Below are 27,245 nucleotides of genomic sequence, written 5' to 3'. Positions count from 1 at the left end.
CAGTGGGGCCAACTGATGATGTTACCAACAGCAAATTCAAAATGGGAAGCATTCAAAGAACTTATCTTGGAAGCTACTAGGCTTTACATACCAACTAAGAAATATTGTTCAAGGTTTAGGCCAAAATGGATGTCAGATGAACTAATGAGGCATATGGCAGAGAAGAAAAATGCATGGGATACTTACAAATCAACACATGACACAGAAGCCTATGATAGATACAAGTTGATATGCAACCAAGTTACAAAGGAGGTTAGGCAGGCGAAGGCAGATTATGAGAAATCCTTGGCAAGGGATGCAAAGAAAAACAGCAAAGAGTTCTTTACTTATGTAAACTCTAGAAGGAAGAGGATGAATCAGATTGTTCCACTTGATATTGATAGGTCAACTGTTGATGATCCTGCTCAGGTAGCTAACAAACTAAATGAATATTTTGCATCGACATTCACACATGAGGAGTTATTCAGCGAGGGGAATGCCAGAGGTGTATTCAACTCTAGCAGTAAGCTACAGAATTTTGAAATAACTGGGAGTAAGGTGGAGGAGAAACTGTTGAAGATAAACACAAGAAAGGCACCCGGGGTGGATGGGATCTATCCAGTTATATTAAAGGAGGCAGCAAAGGAAGTAAGCAAACCATTAGCCATAATTATGAGAGCTTCCTTGGACTCAGGGGAGGTACCCATAGACTGGAAATGTGCAAATGTGACCCCAATTCACAAAGGAGGATCAAAGGCTGACACAGGTAATTATAGACCTGTGAGCTTAACTTCTGTTCCAGGAAAATTAATGGAGGCACTGGTTAAAGAAGTACTGCAGGATTATTTAGAGAAGACTTCAGTTATCGCTCGGACACAGCATGGTTTTGTTAAGGGGAAGTCTTGCCTGACCAATTTGATTGGATACTATGATGCAGTCACAAAAGAACTGGATGCAGGGAATAGCTTTGATATTATATACTTGGATCTTAGAAAGACTTTTGATACTGTTGCACATGGAAGACTGCTACACAAATTGGAGCAGTGTGACATTGGAGGCAAATTGCTGCTATGGATAAAGGGGTGGTTGAGGGGGAGAAGACAGAGAGTGGTAATCAATGAACACTGCTCATCGTGGACTAATGTTATTAGTGGAGTCCCTCAGGGCTCAGTGTTGGGTCCATTATTGTTTTCTGTATTTATAAATGATATTGATGATGGTATATCAAGTTTAATGTCCAAGTTTGCAGACGATACAAGGGTTGGCAGGGTTGTCAAGGACACTACTGACACTATGCTGCTGCAACAGGATCTGGAAAGGTTGAGCAGATGGGCTGAGAGGTGGCAAATGAAGTTTAACATTGACAAATGTAAAGTACTACACATGGGAAACAGCAACCCCAGAGCAATGTATCAACTCTGTGGTACTACACTGACAGTAGTAGAGAATGAAAGGGACTTGGTGGTGGTTGTGCAGGCAGATATGAAGTTCCCTGAGCAGTGCAGATGGGCTGCAAGAGTAGCTCATGGAGTACTGTCAATGATATACAGGAATTTTTCCAGCAGGGATAAGGAGGTGATTATTCCCTTGTATAAGGCAATGGTCAGGCCACACCTAGAGTACTGTATACAGGTCTGTAGGCCTCATTTCAAGAAGGATGTAGAGCTGCTGGAATGAGTACAGAGAAGGGCAACAAGATTAGTGAATGGAACAAAGGGGTGCTCTTACGAAGAAAAGGCTTAAGTTTTGCAAATTACAGTGTCTGGAGACTAGGCACCAGCGAGGTGATCTGATAGAGGTGTATAAAGCCTTGAATGGTTTGAGCATGCTCAATGCTGATGGGATTCTTCCTCTAGCTCAGAAAAATCACCTGAGAGGGCATAAATTCAAATTGAGGAAAGACAGATGTAGGATAGACGTGCGGAAATTTGCCTTTAGCCAGCGGGTGGTTGGTTGGTGGAACAGACTTCCATCCCTTGTAGTGGAGGTTGATAGCCTAAATAAGTTTAAGGCTCAGCTGGACAGGTATTTTGAACGAACAGAGGGGTGAAGTGGAAGTGGGGTTTTTTTTTTTTTTTTGGCTGATGCTGCATAAGCTTGCTTTCTTGCATCAAATGCCTCTACTAATGCTAATGCTAATATCATTTTCACTTGCTTTTATTCTTTAAAGATATAACTAGTCAAAACTTATGTTTTTAAAGCTTAACAAGTTTTGACTATTGTGCATTTAAATACAAGCATTTCTTCATCCAAAAAATTTGAGGAAATTCTCAAGACTAACAGTTTAGATCAGCAGCATGCAAACTGTAGTATTATCAGATACAACTTAAAACTGTATCTGATATATTACTTTCCTCTACGTGTCATATGTTAACGTGTGTGTGTGTGTGTGTGTGTGTGTGTGTGTGTGTGTGTGTGTGTGTGCGCGCGCGCGCGCGCACACACCATGTTTCAATGCACACTAAATAATTTTTTTTTAAAAAACATGCAGTTCTAAACTAAATGTATAATTCTAAAATCCACTGCAAGAAAGTGGATTTTCTGCTCATTATGTTTGCCACAAATGAGTTATATAGCAAGAAAGATAAAAGCTCACCTGTCACATTAATTCTAATAAGACTTTTTTTTCTCTAGCATTTCTGGAAGCTGAGATGAATGATTATATATTGAAAGGACTACAAACAAACATATGAGCATTTGTTGTTGTTATGGGAGTTTAATGGCGCATAAGCTACTATGGCTATAATGCGCCTACATATGAGCAGATAGATTTTAAAATTTATTTTTTTAAGTTTGCATAATTTGAAACATGGAAGGGCAAATTTGGTAGGTAGGTAGGTAGGTAGGTAGGTTACAAATAATTTTTTTTGATCCCAATGTTTTATTATTGAGAGCTTTATAATAAAACAAAAGGTTATTTCACAGATTAACTGGTAAAGGTAGAAATCAAAAGGGGGCAGGGGACTAAAAAAATCTGTGTGACACTGGTTTAGATAAATGATATGGTCTCCATAACCTTTCTGTAAACTGAATCCCAGCTTTTTCTGGGTTTTATTCCCAATCAAGGTGTAACTAAGTTTAACGGCCAGACGCTGCTGTGTTGATGTTAATCACAAAAATGATAATGAAAGAGCTTTAACCTTGCTTTTTGAGTGGGGAGCACTGCACATACGAAGCTTGATAAAAAAGTTCTGCGAATAACCTTATAAATCTTGAATGCATAGCAGTACCTAAAAGATTGTGAGCTTAGATACACATGACATCTTTTTTCTGTAGCTGCATAGCATGCACCCACAGAAATACATGAAACATTTATTACAGAGATGGTGCTGTGACAAAAACATTTTTACTGAGGCCAAAAAAAAACAGGCACAACAATTGAAATCACTTGAAGATCATACTGATTGTATTTTTTGACAAGGAGATAATGTTGCCAGAATTAGTTCTGAGAGGTATCACTGTTAATATAGTCTACTACCAAGAAGTAATATGATTAAGATTTGCTATAAGCAACCTTAAAAATGGCAAAATTGTTATTGACATGTGACACAGACATTGTCGTGGTGGCTCCTTCACCACGACAATGTCTGTGTCACATGTCACTCACTGATTGACAATTTTTGACTAAACAAAAGCATTCCCATTGTGCTAAGACCCACCTTATTCACCTGATTTGTCACCATGCAACTTTTGGCTCTTGTCAAAATTAAAAAAAGGTCGTGAAAGAAAACTTTTTTTCAGCAAATTCAAGAAATCCAATCAAACGTGACAACCTGCCTAAAAGCATTCACAAAAGAAGAATTCCAAAATGTATTGGTCAGTAGCAAAGCACAATGAAACAAGTATGTGGTTAAAAGAGAGGTTGATTAAATGGAAGAATATTAATATTTATCATTGAATAAAATTAATTTTTTGCGAAACTCACTGAACTTTTTGATCAAACCTTGTACAGACTAGGACTCTACTTACAAGATAATGCATACACTGATGAAAGAATCATACCCATTCCCAAACTAGCTAAATGAGATAATTACACAAATATGTAAAAATATTAAAACACCATTGGAAAATTCAATCAATAATCATATGCAAAATAGAAAGAATGAACAACACAAGATGCAGCTACATGATGACTTGCAATTCTTGATAAAGGATGTGAACACACACGCGCGCGCGCGCGCGACAGATACTCTAATTCTTAAGTGATTGCCACTATCAACCATAATAGGAATATTCCCATATCTAACCAAAACCAGGCAGAGGTAACAATTTGGTAGTCAGTATCTTAACTATAACTCTCTCATCATAATAACAAATTTCATACAATAATGATACAACAATCAGTGGAGCAAAGATCATTGTAACCAGTTTCACAATTTTCTACAGATGGCATGAAGTGGGCATAGTCAAGAGACAGAAAAGGAGGAGATTAATCTATCTTACCAAAAATACCTGTGCAACAAGGTAATTCCCACATTTGAAACTAACACATACCCAGAAATGAGTTTCTATTGTTTGATATATTTGGAAGCAAAGAAACAAACAAAAGGTGCAGAGGTGCTACAAACTACAAACCAGAACAGCACAATAGCCTCAATAACATATGTGAAATGAGCAAGTGCAAATGCCTTGTTGTGGGAAATTTCAATATGCTACTTATTGACTGAAGCAACTGGGTGGGATTCACACAACATGGAACAAAATTTATAAATAAAATTACAATTACAATTTTTTTCTGAACTTCACTAATTATCGAATGGCTGACACAGTACAGGAGCCTTTAGCAGGAAGTGATCGTGAGTGCCTAATTTCAGCAACCATCATGGAAGCTACAAATGCACATTAAGAAAATACAGTATGATTCAAAATTCACACAACCTAAAAGGAAACAGCCAGCTACTCTCATTTTGGTAACCATATGCAATTACTGTCCCATTGAAAAGCTTTTGATACTGTTGCACATGGAAGACTGCTGTACAAATTGGAGAGGTATGGCATTAAGGGTAAGTTGCTACAATGGATAAAGGGATGGTTGAGTCCACTGCTATTAGTGGACAAATGTTATTAGTGGAGTTCCCCAGAGTTCAGTGCTGGGCCCATTGTTGTTTTGTGTATTCATTAATGATATTGATGAAGGTATATCAGGATTAATGTCAAAGTTTTCAGATTATACAAAGGTTGGCAGGGTTGTTAACGACAGTTAAGACAGTATGCTACTCCAACTGGATCTAGATAAGTTGAGCAAATGGGCTGAGAAGTGGCAACTGAAGTTTAACATTGACAAATGCAAACTATGCATATGGGTAGCAATAATCAAAGAGAAACGTACCAACTGTATGGTACTACACTCAGGGAAGTGGAAAGTGAAAAAGACATGGGGGTGACTGTGCAGTCAAATATGAAGTTCGCTGAGCAGTGCAGATAGGCTGCCAGGGCAGGTCATGGAGTCTTGTCAATGATATATAGGGATTTTACTAGCAGGGACAAGGAGGTGATTATCCCGTTGTACAAGGCAATGGCCAGGCCACACCTGGAGTACTATGTACAGGTCTGGAGGCATCATTTTAGGAAGGATGTAGAGTTGCTAGAACAAGTACAAAGAAGGGCAACGATTGGTGAGAAAAACATAAAATCAAAAGAAGTGCATCCAGTTGATATAGATGACCAGTGCACTGTTGAGTCAGTTTGGTGTGATATAAACACTGCGAAAGCAAAAATAAGAGTAGGAGTGTGTTATAGGCCTAATGACTCGAATGAGTACAATGAACAATTGTACAGAGAAATAGAGTGGGCTAGTAAATCGGAATGTCTTATAATGGGGGATTTTAACTTCCCAGATATTGACTGGAACTTGTGGGTCGGTCACTCACACACTAGTCAGACTTTTGTGGATTTATTGGATGATTGTTTTCTGCAGCAGCATGTTCGAGAGGCAACCAGAGAAAGTAATACTCTTGATCTGGTTATCAGCAGTGATCATTCGTGTATTAAGAATTTGCAGATAAAGGAACCACTAGGTGGCAGTGATCACAGTGTACTGATGTGGGATTTACTTAAAGATTTAATTACCATCAGGGGTAAAGGAAAGTGTTTTTGCTTCCGTAAAGGTGAGTACAGTGGTTTCCGTCAGTTTTTAAATTCTGTACAGTGGGATAAACTGACGATGTTACCAACAGTAAATTCTAAGTGGGAAGCATTCAAGGAATTAATCGTGGAAGCTACTAAAAGTTTCATACCTATTAAGAAATATTGTTCAAGGTTTAGGCCTAAATGGTTATCTAATGAACTAATGAAACTCGTAATAGAGAAGAAAAATGCATGGGATGCATATAAATTATAAAGCGACTTAGAAGCCTATGGCAAATATAAGCTAGTCTGTAATCAGGTGACAAAGGAGGTTAGGCAGGCGAAGGCAGATTACGAGAAATCCTTGGCAAAAGATGCTAAGAAAAACAGCAAGGATTTCTTTACTTATATAAACTCTAAAAGGAAGGGTATGAATCTGATTGGTCCACTTGACATCGATGGTTCGACTGTTGATGATCCTGCTCAGATAGCAAACAAACTGAATGAGTATTTTGCATCTACATTCACACATGAGGAATTATTAAGGTTTGGAAATGGCAGAAGGTTATTAAATTGTAGCAGGATACTTAATGATTTTGTAATAACTGAAAGCAAACTGGAGGAGAAATTGTCGAAGTTAAACATAAGAAAAGCACCTGAGGTGGATGGGATCTATCCAGTTATATTAAAGGAGACGGCAAAGCAACTAAGCAAACCCTTAGCCATAATTATGAGAGCATCCTTGGACTCAGGAGAGGTTCCCACGGATTGGAGATGTGCAAATGTATCCCCAATTCGCAAAGGGGGATCAAAGGGTGACACGAGTAATTACAAACCAGTTAGTTTAACTTCTGTTCCGGGTAAAATAATGGAGTCGCTGGTTAAAGATGCATTGCAGGATCATCTAGACAAGACTGCAGCAATAATTCAAACACAGCATGGGTTTGTTAAGGGAAAGTCTTGTCTGACAAATTTGATAGGATATTATGATGTGGTTACAAAGAAACTGGGTGCAAAAAATAATTTTGATATCATATATATTTGGATTTCAGGAAAGCTTTTGACACTGTTGTGCATGGAAGACTACTGTACAAATTGGAGCAGAATGGTATTAAGGGTAAGTTGCTACAATGGATAAAAGGATGGTTAAGTGGGAGAAGACAGAGGGTGGTAATCAATGGGTGCTGCTCTTCTTGGACTAATGTTATTAGTGGAGTCCCACAGGGTTCGGTATTAGGTCCACTATTGTTTTGTATATTTATCAATGATATTGATGAAGGTATATCAGGCTTAATGTTGAAGTTTGCAGATGATACAAAGGTTGGCAGGGTTATTAATGACAGTAATGGCAGTGTGCTACTGCAACAGGATCTAGATAATTTGGGCAGATGGGCTAAGAAGTGGCAACTGAAGTTTAACCTTGACAAATGCAAAGTACTACATATGGGTAGAAGTAACCTCAGAGAAACGTACCAACTGTGTGGTACTACACTTAAGGTGGTAGAAAATGAAAAAGACATGGGAGTAATTGTGCAGTCAGATATGAAGTTTTCTGAGCAATGCAGACAGGCTGCCAGGGCAGGTCATGGGGTTTTGTCAATGATATATAGGAATTTTGCTAGCAGGGAAAAGGAGGTGATTATCCCTCTGTATAAGGCAATGGTCAGGCCACGCCTTGAGTACTGCGTACAGGTCTGGAGGCCTCATTTTAGGAAGGATGTAGATTTACTTGAGCGTGTACAGAGAAAGGCAACAAGATTGGTGAGGGGAATGAAGGGATCCTCTTACCAAGAGAGGCTTAAGTTCTGCAAATTGCAGTGGCTGGAGACTAGGCACCTGCGTGATGATCTGATTGAGGTGTATAAGGCCTTGAATGGGTTCAGCACGCTGAATTCTGATGGGATCCTTCCACTTGTTCAGATTACGAACCTAAGGGGACATAAATTCAAATTAAGAAAAGACAGATGTAGATTAGATGTGCGGAAATTTGCCTTTAGCCAGCGGGTGGTTAATTGCTGGAACAAACTTCCATCTGTCGCTGTGGAAGTTGATAGGTTGAATAAATTTAAGGAGGAACTGGACAGGCATTTGGAGGGAATGGTGTGATTTTTTTTTTTTTTTTTTTTGGCTGATGCTGCATAAGCTCATACACTTGCTTTCTTGCATCAAATGCACTACTACTACTACTACTACAAAGGGATGCTCTTATCAAGAAGGTTTAAGTTCTGCAAATTGCAGTGCCTGGAGAGTAGGCACCTGTGAGGTGATCTGATTGAGGTGTATAAGGTCTTGAATGAGTTGAGTAAGCTGAACGCTGATGGGATTCTTCCTCTTGCTCAGATTAAGAACCTGAGGGGGCATAGATTCAAATCGAGGAAAGATAGTTGTAGAATAGATGTGTGGAAATTTGCCTTTAGCCAGTGGGTGGTTGACTGGTGGAACAGACTTCCATCTTATGTTGTGGAAGTTGATAGGCTAAATAAATTTAATGCTGAGCTGGACAGGCATTTGGAACGAATGGAAGGATGAAATGGGAGGTGTGGGTTTTTTTTTTTTTTTTGGCTGATGCTGCATAAGCTTGCTTTCTTGCATCGTATGCCTCTACTAATGCTAATGCTTACAAAAATACATTTTAAAAACATTTTATTTTAGCCAGCAAATCAAATTACTGGAATAAATTACCTACGGGAGGAGAGAAATGCATAGGTTGTCTATTTCCTTTTCTCTTATTATTATTAATTAATTATTGAATTTATTTAATTTCATTATTTATATATATATATATATATTTATTTGTTTATATATATATATTTATTTATTTGTTTATATATATATATATTTATTTATTTGTTTATATATATATATATATATATTTTTTTTTTTTTTTTTTTTTGACTGGTGTAGCATAAGCCTTGTGCTTCCTTGCATCATATGGCTATTACTAATACTAATACCTAGGTGGTTTTGTAAGAATGGAGTATCTCTTCATGTAAAACAGTGGTTGTAAGATTACAGTTATGAAAACACATCCATAGTGGTTTGTTTCTGCCCAGACCATCATCACATAACTGCCGTATGAACATGTGTTTGTCGTCGAACAATACCTTTGTTCTAATCTGCATTATGTAAATGTCAAAGCTAAATTTTGAATTTAAAAAAAATAATCTCAATTCACTTGTACCGAAATTTTTTATAATTACTTATTATCATTATCTCTCTATATATTAAAAAATTTTTCCTTCTAGTGATATTTATTCGAGCCAACGGGAGAAGAGGGCAGGGCAATTACGTCACTTATTCAAGCCATAACTGCCTCCATAACTTTCACCAACCTCGTGCACATGATTCGCTGTCTAAAACATGACCACACCTGGCATCATTTAATGTTCCATTGTAATGTTAGCTGATGAAGGGACCCGATTCAGTTTGTATATTTGTAAATATTTTAGTCCTGCTCTTTCAGATGCAACAATATTGCTCATGCATAGGTCATTTCCTGATTAGTTATCAATCAATGCATTTCGACAGGTGTGTCTGGTATCTCTAACGTTTGATTTGTCAATTATAAGTACTAACATAGTAATTAACACAATGCAGTGACCTAGATTAGCAATCACTGATTCCAAGAGGAAACGACACTGTCATGAGTCTTCATGGAAATATATAGAGAAACATATCGAAAGGTTACGAACTAATCATAGAATAAGTTCAATGATGACTGAGAAAGAACAAAATTAATGCTACAGGAAGTGGGTAGCTAATATGGATGAAAAACAGGCTGAAACTAAGCAAACCATTAAACGGCTCAGATATGACTTAAGATCTTCACAAGATCCTGATAACAAAGAAACCACTGAAGTATCATACTGAGATTTAGATGATATGGTAGATGAATGTCAACATTGTGGCGGATTATATTTTCACAGCAAACTTGGAAGAGCAGCACATTTGTGTTATCACGGAGGGAAGGTATGTTTGCCAATGGGAGATACCTATCCAGGCACTTGAGACTTTGTTTGAAAACAAGGAAAAAGGGAAACATTTCCAAGGAAACGTTGAAGTCTACAACAATCTTTATGCCTTCACGTCTTTTAATGCCAAAAACGTGGATTTTCAAGGTGATGGTGCTCTTTATGCAATGTGAATATGAGGAGGTACCACGGTAAAAGGAATGACGAGTTTAATGCCCATTAGAGACATTTCACAATTTGGCCAAATCTACATTTATGACAACAGAGAAGCATTGATGGAACGAGCTAAAAGAGTGAAAAGGACTGATGTAAACTCGAACGTTTTCTCATTCGAGCCTACATCAGCCGGGGGGGGGGGGGTGAGAAAACAGAGCCCCCTAGTAGTTGTAATTACTTTATTACATAATCTAATAGTAAAAGAATTAATAAATTTTAATTACTGATATGAGTTGTGAAAAATTTAATCATCTGTATAATATGAGATAAATGAATAAAGAACTGGATAGTTTAATAAAGCAAAAAAAAAAAAAAAGAAAGAAAAAGAAAAGTGGCATGAGACAGTTAAAAAAAAAAGAAAAACACCGAGGCATATAATAATTATAAGTTAATTTATAATAATACCACAGATATGGAATAAGGAGTTTTACACATACATAACAAAACAGAAAAGAGCAACTCACATTAGTCCCTTAAGTAATGGATGCAAGATAGCCATCAACAATCAATAACCCTGATGATAAAACTGAACTGGTACTTAGTGTCTTATCCTCAAACATAAAAGTGCATTCAGAGCTGGGAAAATGCTGTTCAAGTGAAATTGGCATTGTGAAACCACTGAAATGGAAAGAAAGGCGATTGTTTGCCAGAAAAACTTTTTAACCTGAAGACAAGTAAGGGCTGTGGGTAGCCTGCATATATAGCTTTAAGGGGAAATGGCAAGGAAGTGCATTATGCCATTAGGGTTAATCATGAGGAACATCAGAAACAATAGAAACTGTCTTGGATTCAAAATCAACACAGGATCATCCAGAATGAATTTTGATCATCTATATCAAGAATTAAATATGGATCATCCAGGTAAAAGTGGTTTTCTCAAGGGTGAATCGATTAACTAGCCTAAAAAGCTTAATAATAGCAGTGTGACTCATGAGCTGATCCATATAAACAATGTCAAAAAACTTTGACTGTTTAAGCAGATTCAAGCAAAGCATCTGATTAGAAGTCGCATCCAGTTCTTGTGTCACTTCTATTTTTTTTTTTTTTATGTGAACCCCAAACACAGGAGGTATTAGAACCTATAGTACTTAGTACGTGCTTGGGTTTCAGGTTGAGAAGACGAAAGAAGATATTTCTTGACATTGGACTTGAACTTCTGTAGATTGTAATTTTCAGGAAATGCGTATGAAGGAAGGTCGTTCCAGAAAACGGCAGTTGAATGAATAAATGAGGAAGATGAAAAGTTCGTTCTGTGGGTTTGAAGTTGGACAGTAAATGGATGTTGGCTGGTGGCGGCACGTGTTCGGACTGTTTTGAAAGAGAGAGCGGGTGAATAATTATAGAAGCCAATTCAGAAGAACAGTGCCCATGGAAGTATCTGTAGAAGAGGCATGCAGCAGAAACAGTGTGTCTATGAGAAAGCAAGTGGAGAGACTCTGTTAGAGATGAATCATTAATTAACCTAACTGCCGTCTTCTGAATGGAATCAAGAAGCCTGAGAGAGGTTTTGGGGGTACCACCCCAGATGTGGGAACAATATTCCATGGCAGGGCGGATTTGCGATTTATACAGAGTGAACAGCTGTTTGGAAGAAAAGTAACACCGAGAGCGAAAGAGAAAACCAAGTTTTTTAGATGCAGAGGAAGCAATATTTGTAATGTGCTTGTGCCAAGAGAGATTAGAAGTCAGGGTAATCCCCAAAAGAGATATATCATTTTGCCTAGAAATTGGAGTGTCACTAAAGATAAGCATAGGAGCAGAAGAATCCTTTTTTGCGAGATATAAGACAAGACTGAGTTTTAGAAGGGTTGAAATCAACTAAGTTGTCTTTGCCCCACTGGAGAATTACCTGAAGAACGGCATTTAAGGAATTGGTAGCAGATTTTCGAGAAGTTGAAGCTGATTGAGGAGGACAAGATTTCTCAAAATGGAAAGTTGAATGCAATGTGTGATATTTGTGATTTTCTTAAATAATATGTGGGATAATTCCCAGACTAGTTGGAAATTACTATAGATAATAATTTCAATATTTCAATTATACAGTAGACTGTCACAAAATAACGGCACCCCAAATAATGGCACATTCGAGATAACTGCACATTGAGATCGGATGTTTACATACAGCGCAGATGTCTTGCAGTGCCAAAAACAAGAAAATGTTATTACTTGATTTGTTAAATTCGCCATTTTGAAAGTGAATTCTGTACTTATATCATGGATTATAGTGCTGTTTTACATTTATTTTAAATTAAAAACCCCTCCTAAAGTTAATAAACCTCATAAAGAGAAGAGAAGAAAAGAAGAATAATTAAGAACATTAAAGCTTAGTAACAAACTTGATATAATAGTAGAAAATAGAATGGCCATAAATAGGAGTGTATTAATAGCCGAATATAACATTGGATCATCAACATGTTTATGTTTTTTTTTTTATATATGCAGTTAATAAAATTGCATTCTAATGCATTAAGGGCTTAATTAGCTGTGTATAAATGATGCAATTGCACTAATTGCACTAAAATACACATAGCAAAATTGCATTCTTAATCTCTCTATTTCTTATTTAGTCTCATTATTTTTCCATTAAATATATTAAAAATAAAACTTTATAGATAACCACAAATTTAAACAGATACGCCAACCGTTTAAAACTGATTTAATAGTAAAATAAAATAAAATGATACAAAAGACTGTAAAATAATATTTACAAAAAACTAGTTTACAAAAAAATAAAATAAAATAAGTAAATAAGTTAAAATGCATAAAAATATAAATTTAAAAGCGATAAAAACACTATTGAAGCTTTCGGAGGTGTTTACCTCCTTCCTCAGCAATAACGAAACTTAAGCGACACATCCTTAAATACCAGGTTCACGGCACAAGTGGATGACCAGGCGCATACTCGGTATTCCTTTCACATATACCAGAACCGGAAGTGGTCTGTGGACGTGGAAAAAAATGTGAAAAAAAAATGCACATGAAAGGAATACCGAATATGCGCCTGGTCATCCACATGTGCTGTGAACCTGGTATTTAAGGATGTGTCGCTTAAGTTTCATTATTGCTGAGGAAGGAGGCAGACACCTCCAAAAGTTTCAATAGTGTTTTTATCGCTTTTAAATTTATACTTTAATGCATTTTAACTTATTTACTTATTTTATTTTTGTTGTAAACTAGTTTTTTGTAAATAATCAAATTTTTGTAAATATTATTTTAGTCTTTTGTATAATTTTATTTTATTTTACTATTAAATCAGTTTTAAATGGTTGGTGTATCTGTTGAAATTTGTGGTATGAATAATCCAAACCTTAGAGGCCTTATTGCAAATATTTATAGATAACGGAAAATCGAAATAATGGCATTGTGAATCCCCGAAGGTGCCTTTATTCTGAAAGTCTACTGTAGTTTCCCAGATTCTAATTTTCATATCATAAATAACATTTTCAAAATCAAGTGAAACTGCTTAATTTATGCCCAAAGCATAAATGATGACATTCTGGCTATCAACATTTACATCCTACTTACCTTCTATAACAGAACTTCATTAAAAATCCAGCTAAATCCCAACACAATTTGCAATTATATTTTCAGTAACAGAGTTACATGCTTCACCTGCTATTCTCGTAGCCTGCAGTAAAATAATTCCAAAGGCATTCTCATCCTCTATGTCTTGGGTGCAATCCTGTGTGCGGCTTGCTTTTACTATTTTTTTTCCCAAATTTCTGAATAATTCCTTAGTTCAAGGGCTGAAACTTTGTTGTCGTAGGAATGTAAGAGAAACAGCAGCTAATATTACAAAAATATTTAAGCCTTGAAATTATCAATAAATGAAGTGAATTTTTTGTTTGTTTTCATCTCCCATTTAATTTCAGCAGCAATTTACATAAAAATTGAGCTGGCATCCAAGCCTTAAAATTTGCAACATATTGCGTAGGAGGATTTTTACCAAAATTTAAAAACAATGTGCCTTCAAAGATTTTCTATTCACTAGAGAGGGTAGTTTCTCTGTTTCATTCAGGTTTCCTTCTAAAAAATGAGTTAAAATCTTGATTACATCATTTACTGCCTTTTAGAGTCAGTATTTCATAATTCATCAAACAAACATTCATAAAACCAACCATCCTCATCTAAGTTTAATAGATCTTTAGGGATGTAATTGTCTAGAATTTCAGATAAATTTTTGTATATTCATTAGAGACTAATATCACTAATGGTCAAACTTTTTGTTCAAAGAGTCACTTATTTAGTGAAAAGGTGCAACGATAAGCTAAAATTTTTCTACTAATCTTTTAACAAGTGTCACATTTAGAGGAATGTTATTTTCTTATCTTTAGTAAAATCCTCTTGAATACACATCAGTCTTTATCTGGATAACTTGCACTCTCATTTATTTCTAAGGGATTGAATATGTTTTGCATATATCAAAATCACATCCTTATGAGATCATACACAGTCTAATTAAATTAAATAACAAGACAAAATTCGAAATAAAGAAAATAACAATAACAATTGTGTATAGTCATATGTAATCTCCATATGACTATACACAATGTAGCAGTCAAAGGCATACTACAAACCTGTAAGTTTCTCTGTGTTAATCTTAGATTCAAAATAGAGCATATGTTTAATCAAAAGGCAGATATATAGATTATTTTTGGAGAAAGTAGATGTGTATCAAATCAAGCAGCGCGTTTAGATGAATGCCAACACCCATTGCCTGTGTATTTTTAACCGACAGACTAGGCTTCATGAGGCTGGGGACTGGAATCTTCTGCAAGAGAATGTGGGAGCACAATCAGAAAGTAACTGAAAAGGTTTGCAAAACTCCAAGCATATCAATATGTCAGATTGATATGCTTGCAAAACTCCAAGCATATCAATCTGATATATATCTCAAAGAAATGGATTTCCCAGTTCTACCATCCATGAGTACTTCAAGATGAAGGCTATCTAATTCATTACACCAGAATGCAAAGTCTATCACAAAACAATGATCTAAAGCTTTGTGATTGTATTTTAGCATGATATGAGGAGGATTCTAATTTTACTGAATTCATGTCATGCAACGATGAGCCCACATTTTCTAGAGTGTTCAACGTGCACTTGCAAACCACATATGATAAATGAGAGGGCACACCAGGAACAACAAGCAGCAAATGTGTGAACTGAAATTTTAGACAGTAAAATCATAGGCTATTTGCTTCCTGAAAGGTTGCATTGAGAAACATACCATGTTATCCTGCATGACATCCTTACAAATCCTCAGCCCTCTCAGGTTCCACATGAAGGGGCTGAGGATCGACCCCTGCGGGCATCCCTGTTCGACCTGAAAAATCTCCTCCTCAAGAGAGGACCGAACAATTACACTACAGTCTGCAAGATGCTATATAAGTACCCAAGACAAATGGCAGTTCTCTGTCCTTGATAAAAATTAGTTGTCTAGAGAGAAAAGCAAACCCAATGAAAGAAATTATATATTAAGGAATAAGATGCTGTTGGGTAGGGTTGAACAAACCACTGTATTGCCCATGATTTTTTCGCCCCCCCCTTGAGAATCCCTGCGCAATTATACAATATGTTTTCATTCATAAATATTACAATAAGAATATTTGTAAATGAAATGGAATGAAAATGAAATATTACATTTAGTATCCTAGTTATGGTATTTTACAATAAGTAAACACTACAGTTAGGATATGATATAAAACACATATCTAGTAGTAATACACTAAATTAAAAAAAAGTCAATCATGAAAAATAGATGATATCCTATGTCAGATGTGAATTAAGAACATCATTTAAGCATATCTTCATAGTAGCTGCTCAGTAATTGCCATTGGCAGTTATGCATGCTTCTGCATGTTATATCACCTCTAGGTGAACGTTCTGCAACAATTGATAGATGTGGTGGAAAATGAGCAGGCCATCTAATAGGGCCATTGCACCCAATCCCGAGGACTAGAAATATAGCACATTCAGGTAGCTTACAGCCATCCTTCTACAATGCACCAGTGCTCTCTCATGATATATTCTACAACACATAGGCCACTTCCTGGCATATGTGTTGTGGGACATCGTCTAACATGGTTTTAGATAATTTTTTAGAGCATGACAGGGGGGACTTACAGGCCATCTCCTACACTGATGATTTAATTTTGCTGGTTCCCGGCAACTCCAGGAGAGATACTGAAGACAACACCAGTTCCCTGCTACAAGAACTGTTGGATTAGAGTACCTTGCATAAGCTTAATATTTCTAAAGACAAAACTGTCACTACGTTACTGAAGGGAAGGCTAAACAGAACAAGAGCCCCCTTGTTCGTAGTGGAGGTGTCTCTTTGAGGAATGTGTGTGCCCTCAGGTACCTTGGTGTATATCTGGAAGAGTTTGTTTTTTACGAAACACGTCATATATATATTTAAAAATTAAACTCCAAAACATTAAACTCCTTTATGCCAACTTCTGCAGAGTAATAAGGGTTAAATGGGGAATCAAAGGACAATCATTAAATATGTTATATGAGTGTGTATTTGTCCCCATTATCACATATGCTGCTGGAGCTTGGTGTCATAAAGTAAAAAATTTTAATTAGAAAGCATTTAATGTCTGCCCAAGGATTCGTTCTTCTAGGTATCACCAGGGCCTGCTGTACTGTCTCTACTGGCACTTTGAATGCAATATCTGGGAAGATGCCTGCGGTTTATTGGTAATCCGCATGAGCTTGAGATACTGTCTTAGAAGTGGAATCTCCACAGAGGTTTTAGGCATTTGGTCATGCTGGGGGTGGGGAGGCGCTTGAGGGGCAGCTGCTTGCAGTCGAGAGACGGAGGATACATAATGAGTTAATAAATATTTGGCAAACTAGATGGAATAACTCTGACAAAGACAGGGAAACCTACGCCTTTATTCCCTCCATAACAACTATGAATTGGAAATCAAGAACAGTTCAACTTGAGTTCTTGTTTCCTGCTGACCGGGCATGGCTTAATGTCTAGGCTGAGTCAGTATAGTTTGGTACCTTCTGGCTTGTGCTTCTGTGAGGCGATGGAAACTGGCCTTCATGTCATGCTTTATTGTTCCTATTATGAAAATCTGCGCAGCAAACTTGAACGAGAGGCCATTCATTTGGATACCTTGCTGGATTCATTAGTAAGTTGAGTGTTTTAGTTATATCTCAACTTTTGTTGATAACGTTTGCAAAAGGAGGGCCAAGTTGTTAAATGATAGCAGAGGTATTTCGTCACAAGGTATTGGAAATAGCAGCCAAAAGCACTGGGTAGCACAAACATGATATTTAGTGCCATCAGGATAATATACCAGCTCTATTTAGTGCATATTGTGTGCAATTTTATCCATACTGAACCAAGATTTAATTGGAAATTTTAGAAAGATTTATTATGACTCTATTTTATTTATTTATTTATTTTTATTTTATTAAAAATAATAAATAAAATTTATTATTTTTATTAATAATAAATTTTATTTATTATTATTTAATTGGCCATGAATACATAATTTTAAACTAAAGGCTGTATACATGGTCTTTTGACCTTGTGAATTAGTGTATATGGGCCTCGGCCATAGAGGCACATATAGGATAAAGTTGTTAATACAGTCCATTCCGGTTATTTGGGACACATCGGGACTAGTGCATTTTGGCCCGATTAAGCGGCTGCCCCAATTATCTGAAGTTTCACGTAAATAGTTAAAAATACAATTTACCCCCCTCCCTTTATAATTGGTTCACTGTACAATCAAATCACGTTACGACGAACTCAGCATAGTAAAGTACCGTTCACTATACAATGTGCAGTAAGTGCCGGTCATTGTGATCATGTTTATGAATTGAATTTTAATTCTATTAAACAGCGATTCTAATTAGCGAAAATAGGAGGAATATTATCCACAGGCTATAAAAGCAAAGATATATAAAGCACAAATTTACCCTTTATTACCTTACCACAATTAAAAAATACGTGAAAATCGGAAGAATATACATGATAATTGAAATAATTAATACGTACTGCAATATGTACATATGAACTACTTGACATTTCTGTTCACTGACATTTGTGGGTGGGGGTTAAAATTTAAAACTGTAAAAAGATAAGCAATCAATAACAAAGAACACAACACACACAAATTGCAAGTAACAAATACATGCATGTGAAAACGGAGTAACAAGTTACAAAGCTTTAAAAATAGGAATAACGAGAAGGTTTGAAAATTAATTTTTTTATATGATTGAAGATGTCATGGAAGTGTAAACACATTTCACCATAATAACTCACAGAATTCCAGCTGTTGCTGTAATCGCAAATTCAGTAAGATCGAGTTTACTGTCCGTTTATGGTAGATTTAACTAACAGAAAAGCCCAATAAACAGGTGACTGCTAATTGTTTTTATTGTTTTATGGTTGTGACCTCCAGAATTTCAACCGAACCATATAGTACCGTCGGAGACAATTGTAGAGTAATCTCCAGTGCTTGCAGTCTCCTGCCCCGATTAAACAGCATGCTGTCCCAATTAAGTGAAGTAAACCCTGGCTATTTTCTCGATTGCTTTCTGTTTTTTAAGATTTGCCCCAAATAAACGGCTGCCCAGATTAACCGGTGGCCCAAATAACCAGAATCCACTGTATATGTATGTACATCATTTTTTAACATATAGGTATATTATGTTAGGAGTGAGTGAGAAATTTGGTAAAAGGAAGATAGCAGGCATGATTTAATTCAACCACCTTTGCTTTTCATTGGCATTAAATGCCTAAGCTTACAGAGGTAATATCTCCGCAATCCTTGACTTTCACCCCTTTCCGACAGCTTTGACCTTGGCAGTGGCGTGGTTCCTTATTTTGTTTCATTGGTCAATATATGAGGCATGGATGGGATAAGGGAATATTTCAGTCTATTGTTTCCTTTTTCTGTGCATCTGCATGATTAGCACAATGGTATCGTCACCGTCCTCCCCACACCGGGTGGAAAAGGCCCGGGTTCAAATCTCATCGATGACACGAGGAACTTTAATGGGCTTTTTTCACTCCGTGGCTGAGTTAATCGGTCTCGGGTGTAGATAGCAAGGTCCCCCCCAGAAACTGGGACTGGGATTTTTTTGTCCAGAAAAACAGACAAATTAACACAATTTACAGACAAACACAATTTACAGACAAAATACATATACGGGTATATGTAATTTACGGGTGTATGTAAAAAACCTACCATAATAATTTGAATTTTTTTTTCTACTTTCTAAGCAACAATTAGTATTGATTTATTGTTTCCTTCTGGAATATTTTTTTTTTTTTTTTTTTTTTTGATCCACGGTGCTTTTGTAAGTGACATGGGCTGAGAGTTAAATAAAAATAGTTCATATTTTATTATTCAATTCCTTGTAGTTATTCAACCCATCAGTCATGGCAAGTGCCAAAAAGAAAAATTGTCGACAGTATCTGGATGAATATCTAGCTTATGATTTTATTGAAAGCCCATTCAACTCAAGACAGCCTGTCTTATGACTAATATTTCTTTTTCAAAGAGGCTATGAAACCAAGACTTAGATAACTTAAAAAGGAAACATCCTGATAAAGTTGGTAAGCATATAGAATATTTCAAAAAGATAAAATAGAATTTTGAGCAATGTAACACTGTTACTTCCTTATTTAAGAATAACACACAAACAAATGATGATGGAATGACCGAGTCTTATAAAATTGCAGAAATCATTGCAAAAACTGGTAGTACTCACACAGTTGCTGAGACTGTTATATGACCTGCATTAGAGACTGTAATTTCAACAGTGATGCATCAAAATTCTTCCAGTATTTTAAAAGCATTGACATTGAGCAACGATTCAATTCAAAGACTAATTGATGAGATGTCAGTTAACGTTGTATGGCAGCTAATTGACAAACTAAAAATGAGAAACTTTTCTGTTCAGACTGATGAATCTACAGTTACTGACAATAAGGCCCTTCTCTAATGACATACGTTCATTATTTCAATGATTATTGTAAATTTCAAAGAGAGATGTTTGTAAAAATCTATAGAAACTGACTATACTGGAGCATCTATTTTTGCTGTGGAAACATGGTTTGACGAAAAATAAGTACCACCGGAAACTTTGGCATCCTGTGCCACTGATGGTGCTACCTCCATGGTTGGAAGACAAAGGTTTTATAGCCCACCTAAAGGAAGTATGTCCCGAAGTTCTTGCAATACAGTGCATTGTGCACCAATATCATCTGGTTGCAAAAAATATTAGTCCAGTTCATTATCAATCTCTCAGTATAGTTATTAAAACCATCAATAAAATAAACCATCAATATGCAGTATGCAAATAAACAATTATGCAAAAGTGGCCTTAAAACATCAGAACAAGAATATCTGAAAAGTTAAGCCTGGAGACATTTTACTCTTGATGATTTGATAATTAATTGAATTCTAAAAACACCAAGATCAAAATAACACCCCTTCACCTGGCAGTAAGTTAACTACAGTGTGGAGTCTACTGTGAGAAAAAGACAAGAACAAAAAATTTTAGCAAAAGAAAAGCATTTCAAACTACACTTAGAAGGTAAAAAAAATTAATTGTAATCCTCATGTCATGATGATGAAAATGTGTTTGAGCATCTTACTAAATTCCTAATTCAAATAATCAACTTACCTCCATTATAGGATTGGAGGCTAACACTTTCTTCTCAACATGAGTTTCAGTCGAAGAACCACCTACTGTTGCAAAGTACCTCATAGAATACTTTGCTGATACTGTCTTTCCAGCTCCGGATTCTCCACTAACAATGATTGACTGATTTTGATTTTCCCTACAATATGTTCATTCAAAATGTACTTAATCCAAATATACATTTTTATTTAAATATCTAAATTTAAGAAAAGGAACAAGGTTAAATTTCAAAGAAGATTTTAAAACAGTTTGATAAAAACACTTCACTATGCTTACATTTTGCAATCTTGCTGGGATGGGGAAGCTATATTCTCTCTCTCCTTTGATAGTGACATACTTGGGCTTATTGCACATTTTACACACAGCATTGCTATCCATGAGTCAACCTAAAATTACTATTATTATTTTTAACTGAACAACATCAACAAAGGAGGTAAATCTGTTATTTCTCAAAACTCAAGACCACTATTACAGATATTTTGGGTCTTCCTGAACCCTCATCAGATAATAGGCAACTCCCTATCAAACTGTGAATAAATCTTATTCACAGTCTGATATATTTGTATCAAACTGTGAATAAATCTTATTCACAGTCTGATTTATCTAACCCAATCTAAATGAGCAGCAAAGAGGTGAGTGGAAGAAAAACTTCTACTTGTAAACATAATGAAAGTTACATGAATATTAAATCCCTAGTAGTAGACTACTAGGGTACACTGCATCCTGTCACTGTAAAAGGAGGGGATATATCAAGACTGAAAAATATACAGACAGTGAAATATTTTATACCCCTAACAGTAGGCTCATGCTGCCTACTATTAGGGGTTTAATATTCACATAACTGTTTTACATTGAAAATCTAAAGTTTTTCTTTCACATAACACTTGGCTCCATATTTAAATTTAATACATTTATTCAGTTTCCAAGAAAAGTTGCTAATGGGGCCGCCCACTATCTGATCAAGGTATAAAGGACCCAAATAAGCTGTCACAGTGGTGCCTTGAGTTTTTAATAAATAACAGTCACCTTCTTGGTGATTATTTGATTAAAAACTATATTAGTCATGTTAGGTCACCTCATGGAAAACAATGTAATTTCTAAAGAAAACCATAAGCCCAAACTTGTCACTGTCAAAGAAGGATACACAGCTTCCTTACAACAGCAAAACAAAAAATATAAATGCAGTAAATCATTTACAAACTAAATTTAGGAAGTATTTCTCTACTTCCCTTGTTTTTTTTTTCATATTAAATCAGTCGACACTGAATTTCTTTACATGTTTTCCATACTCCTGATACAGTTCGTGATAACATCCAATAAATTTAAGCCAACTATTTTCATGGCATTTATTACCAAAAATAGTAAGTATGTAATACTAAATATATGGATACTACCAAAAAAAATCTAGCTACTTATAAATTTCTTACAAATAAATGATTATTATCTCTTTGAAATGATAAAAAAAAAAGTCACCATGGCTTAAACCATATGAACATTATGGATGAATAAATATTAAAATTAAAAGAAAAAAAAAGAATAATAAGAAAGTTATTACCAAAACATACAAATTTTAAAAATAATACATTAAAAGTGATAAAATTTCAGGATAGTAATATAACAAATGTTTGTGAAAAGGTATGTCCTCAAGTCAATCCCTCTATGTAGAGAAGACTGGCTAAAATAGTTGATTCACGTTTTCAAACAGGACTGGGTAGGAGAGATATAAACTTAAGACGAAGCTTTCTAAATGCAAATATCATTATAGGTAATAATGATTATTACCTATAATTTAGTAATCTGAATTATCTATCCTCAATCTAATGTAATTTTGGAATGATTATCCGTAGCTTAATTATGTAATGAAACAACACTCCTATACCAAATGAAAAGTTCAAAGTTAGTTTATTAAGTGCTTATGACCTTAATTAAACCTCTAAATTTGACATGAAGATGACATTTTTGGGTCCCTGCTAGCTAGATCCTAACATCAGACCAAGGAGTGAGGAGCTGTAATCAACTCATGTATTTGGTCTGATGACAGTATCTGGCCAAGGTCCTGAACCTTCACTTTTGTGTCAAATTTAGTGTAATTAGGACACAAGCACTTAAAAACTAACTTTGGATTATTCACATGGTATAAGAGTGTTTAGCTATATAATTAATGTGTGTGTGTGTGTGTGTGTGTGTACACATTTTGGTAGGGGGGGGTCTGATCCTTCACTTAATAATGGTACATATGTCATAGAGTGACAGTATGAAAGATCACTGTCCAGATGCTATGTGAATATTAAATATGTCGTGGATAGACTCCCTAAAAGGAGGCTACAAAGCACTGTAAATGTTTTGTAATTCTGCTCACAATCTTATAAGGTATGGGATGGTGTATCAGATGCAGTCTCTCTACTATATGACACAATACACTGGTGGAAAAAAAAAAAAAAAAGAGGCTGAACAGAATTAGTAACAAATTTTGTCACCAGCACAGCTGATCTTACTTGATTGACCGTGACCCCTAACACATTTGCCAAAGTCCCACCAATGCCAGTGGCCCGCTTACTTTTTTTTAAAAAATGCTCAGTGGCTGACATTTTTAATAGTGAATTTTATTTTTTAACAGTGTTCATATATACAGCCGAAGCATTTATTGCGATCCTCTTTTTAATGTCCCACACATTATAATGTTCTATGCAGTTGGCCACGGCCAATTTATCGTTACCCTAATGCTATTTGATGAACGATTGATGTAACGTTTTCTCATTCCCTGGGGTAGTCGTTATATAAAGATTCAACTATAGAAAGAAAATATTACTTTGGAATTGAGCCTAAGTTAAATACGGCTTGTTTTCTGCTGGAATTATTATTACAATAGATAATAATAGATAGACATATAGGAACCTCCATATAACACAGTACTTCTACAGCACGGTTTCGCTCTAACTCAATTGATAAATTGCACTGCCCCTTAAAATAGTATTCAATGTTGAAGCAGCGAGACCTAATTCCGTGCAATAGATGACAAACTTGGTCCTGCTTCGTACTTCTTAATTAATCGTCTTCATTTCGAAATCAATTTTGTTTTGTTTCCTAGCACTGCCAGCACTTGCACTTTCCATTGGTCACTTTCCCTTCACCACTGTAATAAGTAAATAGGAATGAAGAGAAGATCCTGAAAATTTATTTGTATATTTTATATGACTGAAGATTTTCTTGAAGGGGAACTCATTTTACCATAATACCGTAACGTAAAAACCCACAGAATTCCAGTTATCGGTATTATCACAAATGCAATAGGGTCTGGTTTACTACCTATTTATAATAGATTGCACTAACAGAAAAGCCCAATAAATGGGAAAGTGCAAATTGTTTTTATTGTTTTATGGTAGTGACCTCCAGAAATGTGTTTCAGAAAAATATCACAAAGGCCTTCAAAATTTATTCTTATAACGGAACATATGATAACAATGAAATGTAGTGCAATTTCCATTATAAAAATGACCTTTTAAAGAGATAAATAGCTTAGATATATAGCAAATATTTCAACTTCCAAGGTCTTGGAACAAATTACCAAAAAAAAAAAAAAAAAAAAATATACAATGTGTTATTGGATTCACATAGCGATATTTTCACGATACCTCCATTTATTTCTACATGATGCAAAATACGTTTCCATGATGTTTTTAAGTTTGCACTGGCTGGCAAAAACTTACGTAAAGTCGAATTTCTGTAAGTCGAGTATTACATAAGCCAGAGAGTGGCTGTACTAAATTTTTCGTTTTTTATTACTTTTTCATTATTTCATTTCATTTTTCAGGATATTCACTTGAAAAAAGGTTGGTATATTTTCAGCTTATTTTTGGCCAATGGATTATTTCCCATGCTGATTTATGCGGCATTACACCTTTCCCAAGTGAGTTTTCTTGAGAAATTTGGAAGTTTGTAAAAACTGAAAAAATATGTACATAAATGCTTTCAGATAATAATTTTTTCATATTTTGATTTTATAGCTGAATATTACAGTGGGATTATTGACAAAAATTAAGCAATTTTTTAAAAAAATAAGAGAAAATAATTGAAAATTCTTTTGTAACATCTAAAAAATGCAAAAAATTCATCATTAATTCTTTTTTTCTTTTTCTTATTATTTGATTCAATTTCATCAAATTCAGATCTGAATTCTCAAGCATTTCATTGATTTCAGTGTCTTGAAGCTTGTTAAATGGTGATGCCTTTCTACAATGATTTTTGACGATATCTATTACTGAAGCAGATAGCATTACTTGTAAAAACACAGTTTATAGATGACAGCATATCTCTGTAGAGTTTCATGAGTAATAGGTATAACAGATATTTCATGAATAATAAATAATTCAATCTGTACATATACAGATGTAATTTGTTGTTACTGCTTTGATAAAAGCATTCATACACATATAGTAAACTCCTATTATAGCACTTTCAAGGGACTGGCCACAAAGAGTACTATAAGTGAGAAAGCATTATTATAAAATTGCCTCCACTTTTTAGAGGTCATTTTTCAGTTTTCGCCAATATTTTGGTAGATATTTTGTGCAATTTAAGAAGCATTAACGTAGAACATTAAGTGGCAAAGTTTTCAACTTACATTTATATGTAAGTTGAAATTAAGTAATATACCACACTGCTTTTATTATACTTTTGCTTCAAAAGAATGGAAAATTTTTAAAAAGATTTCATTCAATTAAGCTAAACATATCTTGAGTATTATTGTATAAGCGTCATAAATGTAGTATAGGTAGAATATCCGAAATCTGGATGCCCAAAATCTGGAAAATTTTAAATATTTGCAATTTTATGGAAAAATTATTCTTTGAATAGCATTGACAAATTGTTTCTCCAAATTCAATTTATATTAAAGTAAAGTTAAACAATATTTAACATGATGCTTTCGAAAACCCCATTATTGGCACTTTCAGCTGCAGAAAGTAAACATGCTCTGGTCATATGATAGAAAGTCTGCTGGCCACCAAATGAAACCTGTATGCAAAGTGCTATGCTATGATCAGTTCATCATCAAACTACCTATGCAAGACTTATGAGCGTTGCATAAAATTCTCTGTTCTCTCTCTCTCTCTCTCTCTCTCTCTCTATCTCATTGGTCTTCAATCATTGTTTCAGATGGAGGTGGCCATTACTAAATTGCTAACAAGGGAGGGCAGTATTTTGGCATATGTTTGTAAATTTCCGATTTTATCGGCAGCGCACAATAAATTTGTCATTTGGCACATTCACTTTCTTTGAAAATTAATCTTTATTGATATTCATTTTTATTAATCTTTATATTTAGTTACTGATAAGACTATCTGGACACAGCTTTCTCAGGAGCTGCTAAGTGGAACTTTCTTTACTGCTTAAATGTTCTTTTTTTTTTTATTTAAAATTAGTAATATAGTTATTATTTGTAATTCTCTGATTAATTTGGTGAATTTTTTTATTACTTGGTCCGTGTAAATGCTTAAGAAACCACAGCTGACTTCTTCCATCGAGCTGCACTGATAAGAAATTCAAATTCTGACTCCATTGTTGTAGTATTGAGATAGGCGATACTACGAGGTTTTCTAAGTAGCATGGTAGCAGCATAATCAGTATCAGAAGAGGGCTATAAAGTATAATGGCAAATGTAAAGAAAGCCCACATGAGAAGCACGCAAAAGTTCAATGAAATTTACCGGTAAAAGTACTTTGCCATAAAGGCATTTGTATTGTTGCTCGCTCAGTAAACATACAGTGGGTGTTATCAGTCAGGAGTAGAAGTTGAATCCCATGGGAGATTGAAAACCTCCCGAAGTGGAGGGGGTAACCTGACCTTTTTTCTTTAGACTCACTGATGGACTAGTGGATAAATTGTTTATTAAGAAAAAAAAGGCAAAGGTAAAGGAAGCCCACACGAGAAGCAGGGCAAACTTCAAAAAAGTTTAGCGGTGAAACTATGCTACAAACATTTTTTACGACGCCAGAACTTCCAATACGACTATATTCGTGATTCAATTAGTTAATTCAATTAGTGATTCTAAAGAAAAAAGGTCAGGTTACCCCCCCCTCCACTTCAGGAGGGTTTCAAGCTCCCGTGGGATTCAACTTCTACTTCAAACCGATAACACCCACCATCTGTTTACCAAGCGAGCAACAATACAAATGCCGTTACGGCAAAGTACTTTTACTGGTAAATTTCATCGAACTTTTGAGTGCTCCTCATGTGTACTTTCTTTACCTTAGCCACTATAATTTATAGCAACACAAAAGTGTTTTAATAATAATATGATTTTATCACATAGCATATAATGTAATCTAGGAGAGC

General features: G+C 35.3%; 1 protein-coding gene across 3 annotated transcripts in view; it reads right to left on the bottom strand.

The window, feature by feature from the left end:
• didum (dilute class unconventional myosin) overlaps positions 1–27,245 on the bottom strand; it is an 814,019-nt gene that overhangs the window by 652,940 nt on the left and 133,834 nt on the right. For all 3 annotated transcript variants that reach the window (XM_090373351.1, XM_090373360.1, XM_090373369.1), the window contains exon 6: positions 20,895–21,051. In XM_090373351.1, coding sequence (XP_090229477.1) covers positions 20,895–21,051 — 157 coding nt within the window. The remainder of the gene's footprint in view (positions 1–20,894; positions 21,052–27,245) is intronic.

The sequence above is a fragment of the Mastigoproctus giganteus genome, chromosome 1 (assembly GCF_048544385.1).
Source record: "Mastigoproctus giganteus isolate SK-2022 chromosome 1, ASM4854438v1, whole genome shotgun sequence".
NCBI lineage: Eukaryota > Metazoa > Arthropoda > Arachnida > Uropygi > Thelyphonidae > Mastigoproctus > Mastigoproctus giganteus.
The sequence above is the reverse complement of the archived record's forward strand: the minus strand, read 5'-3'. Positions and strand labels throughout refer to the sequence as shown.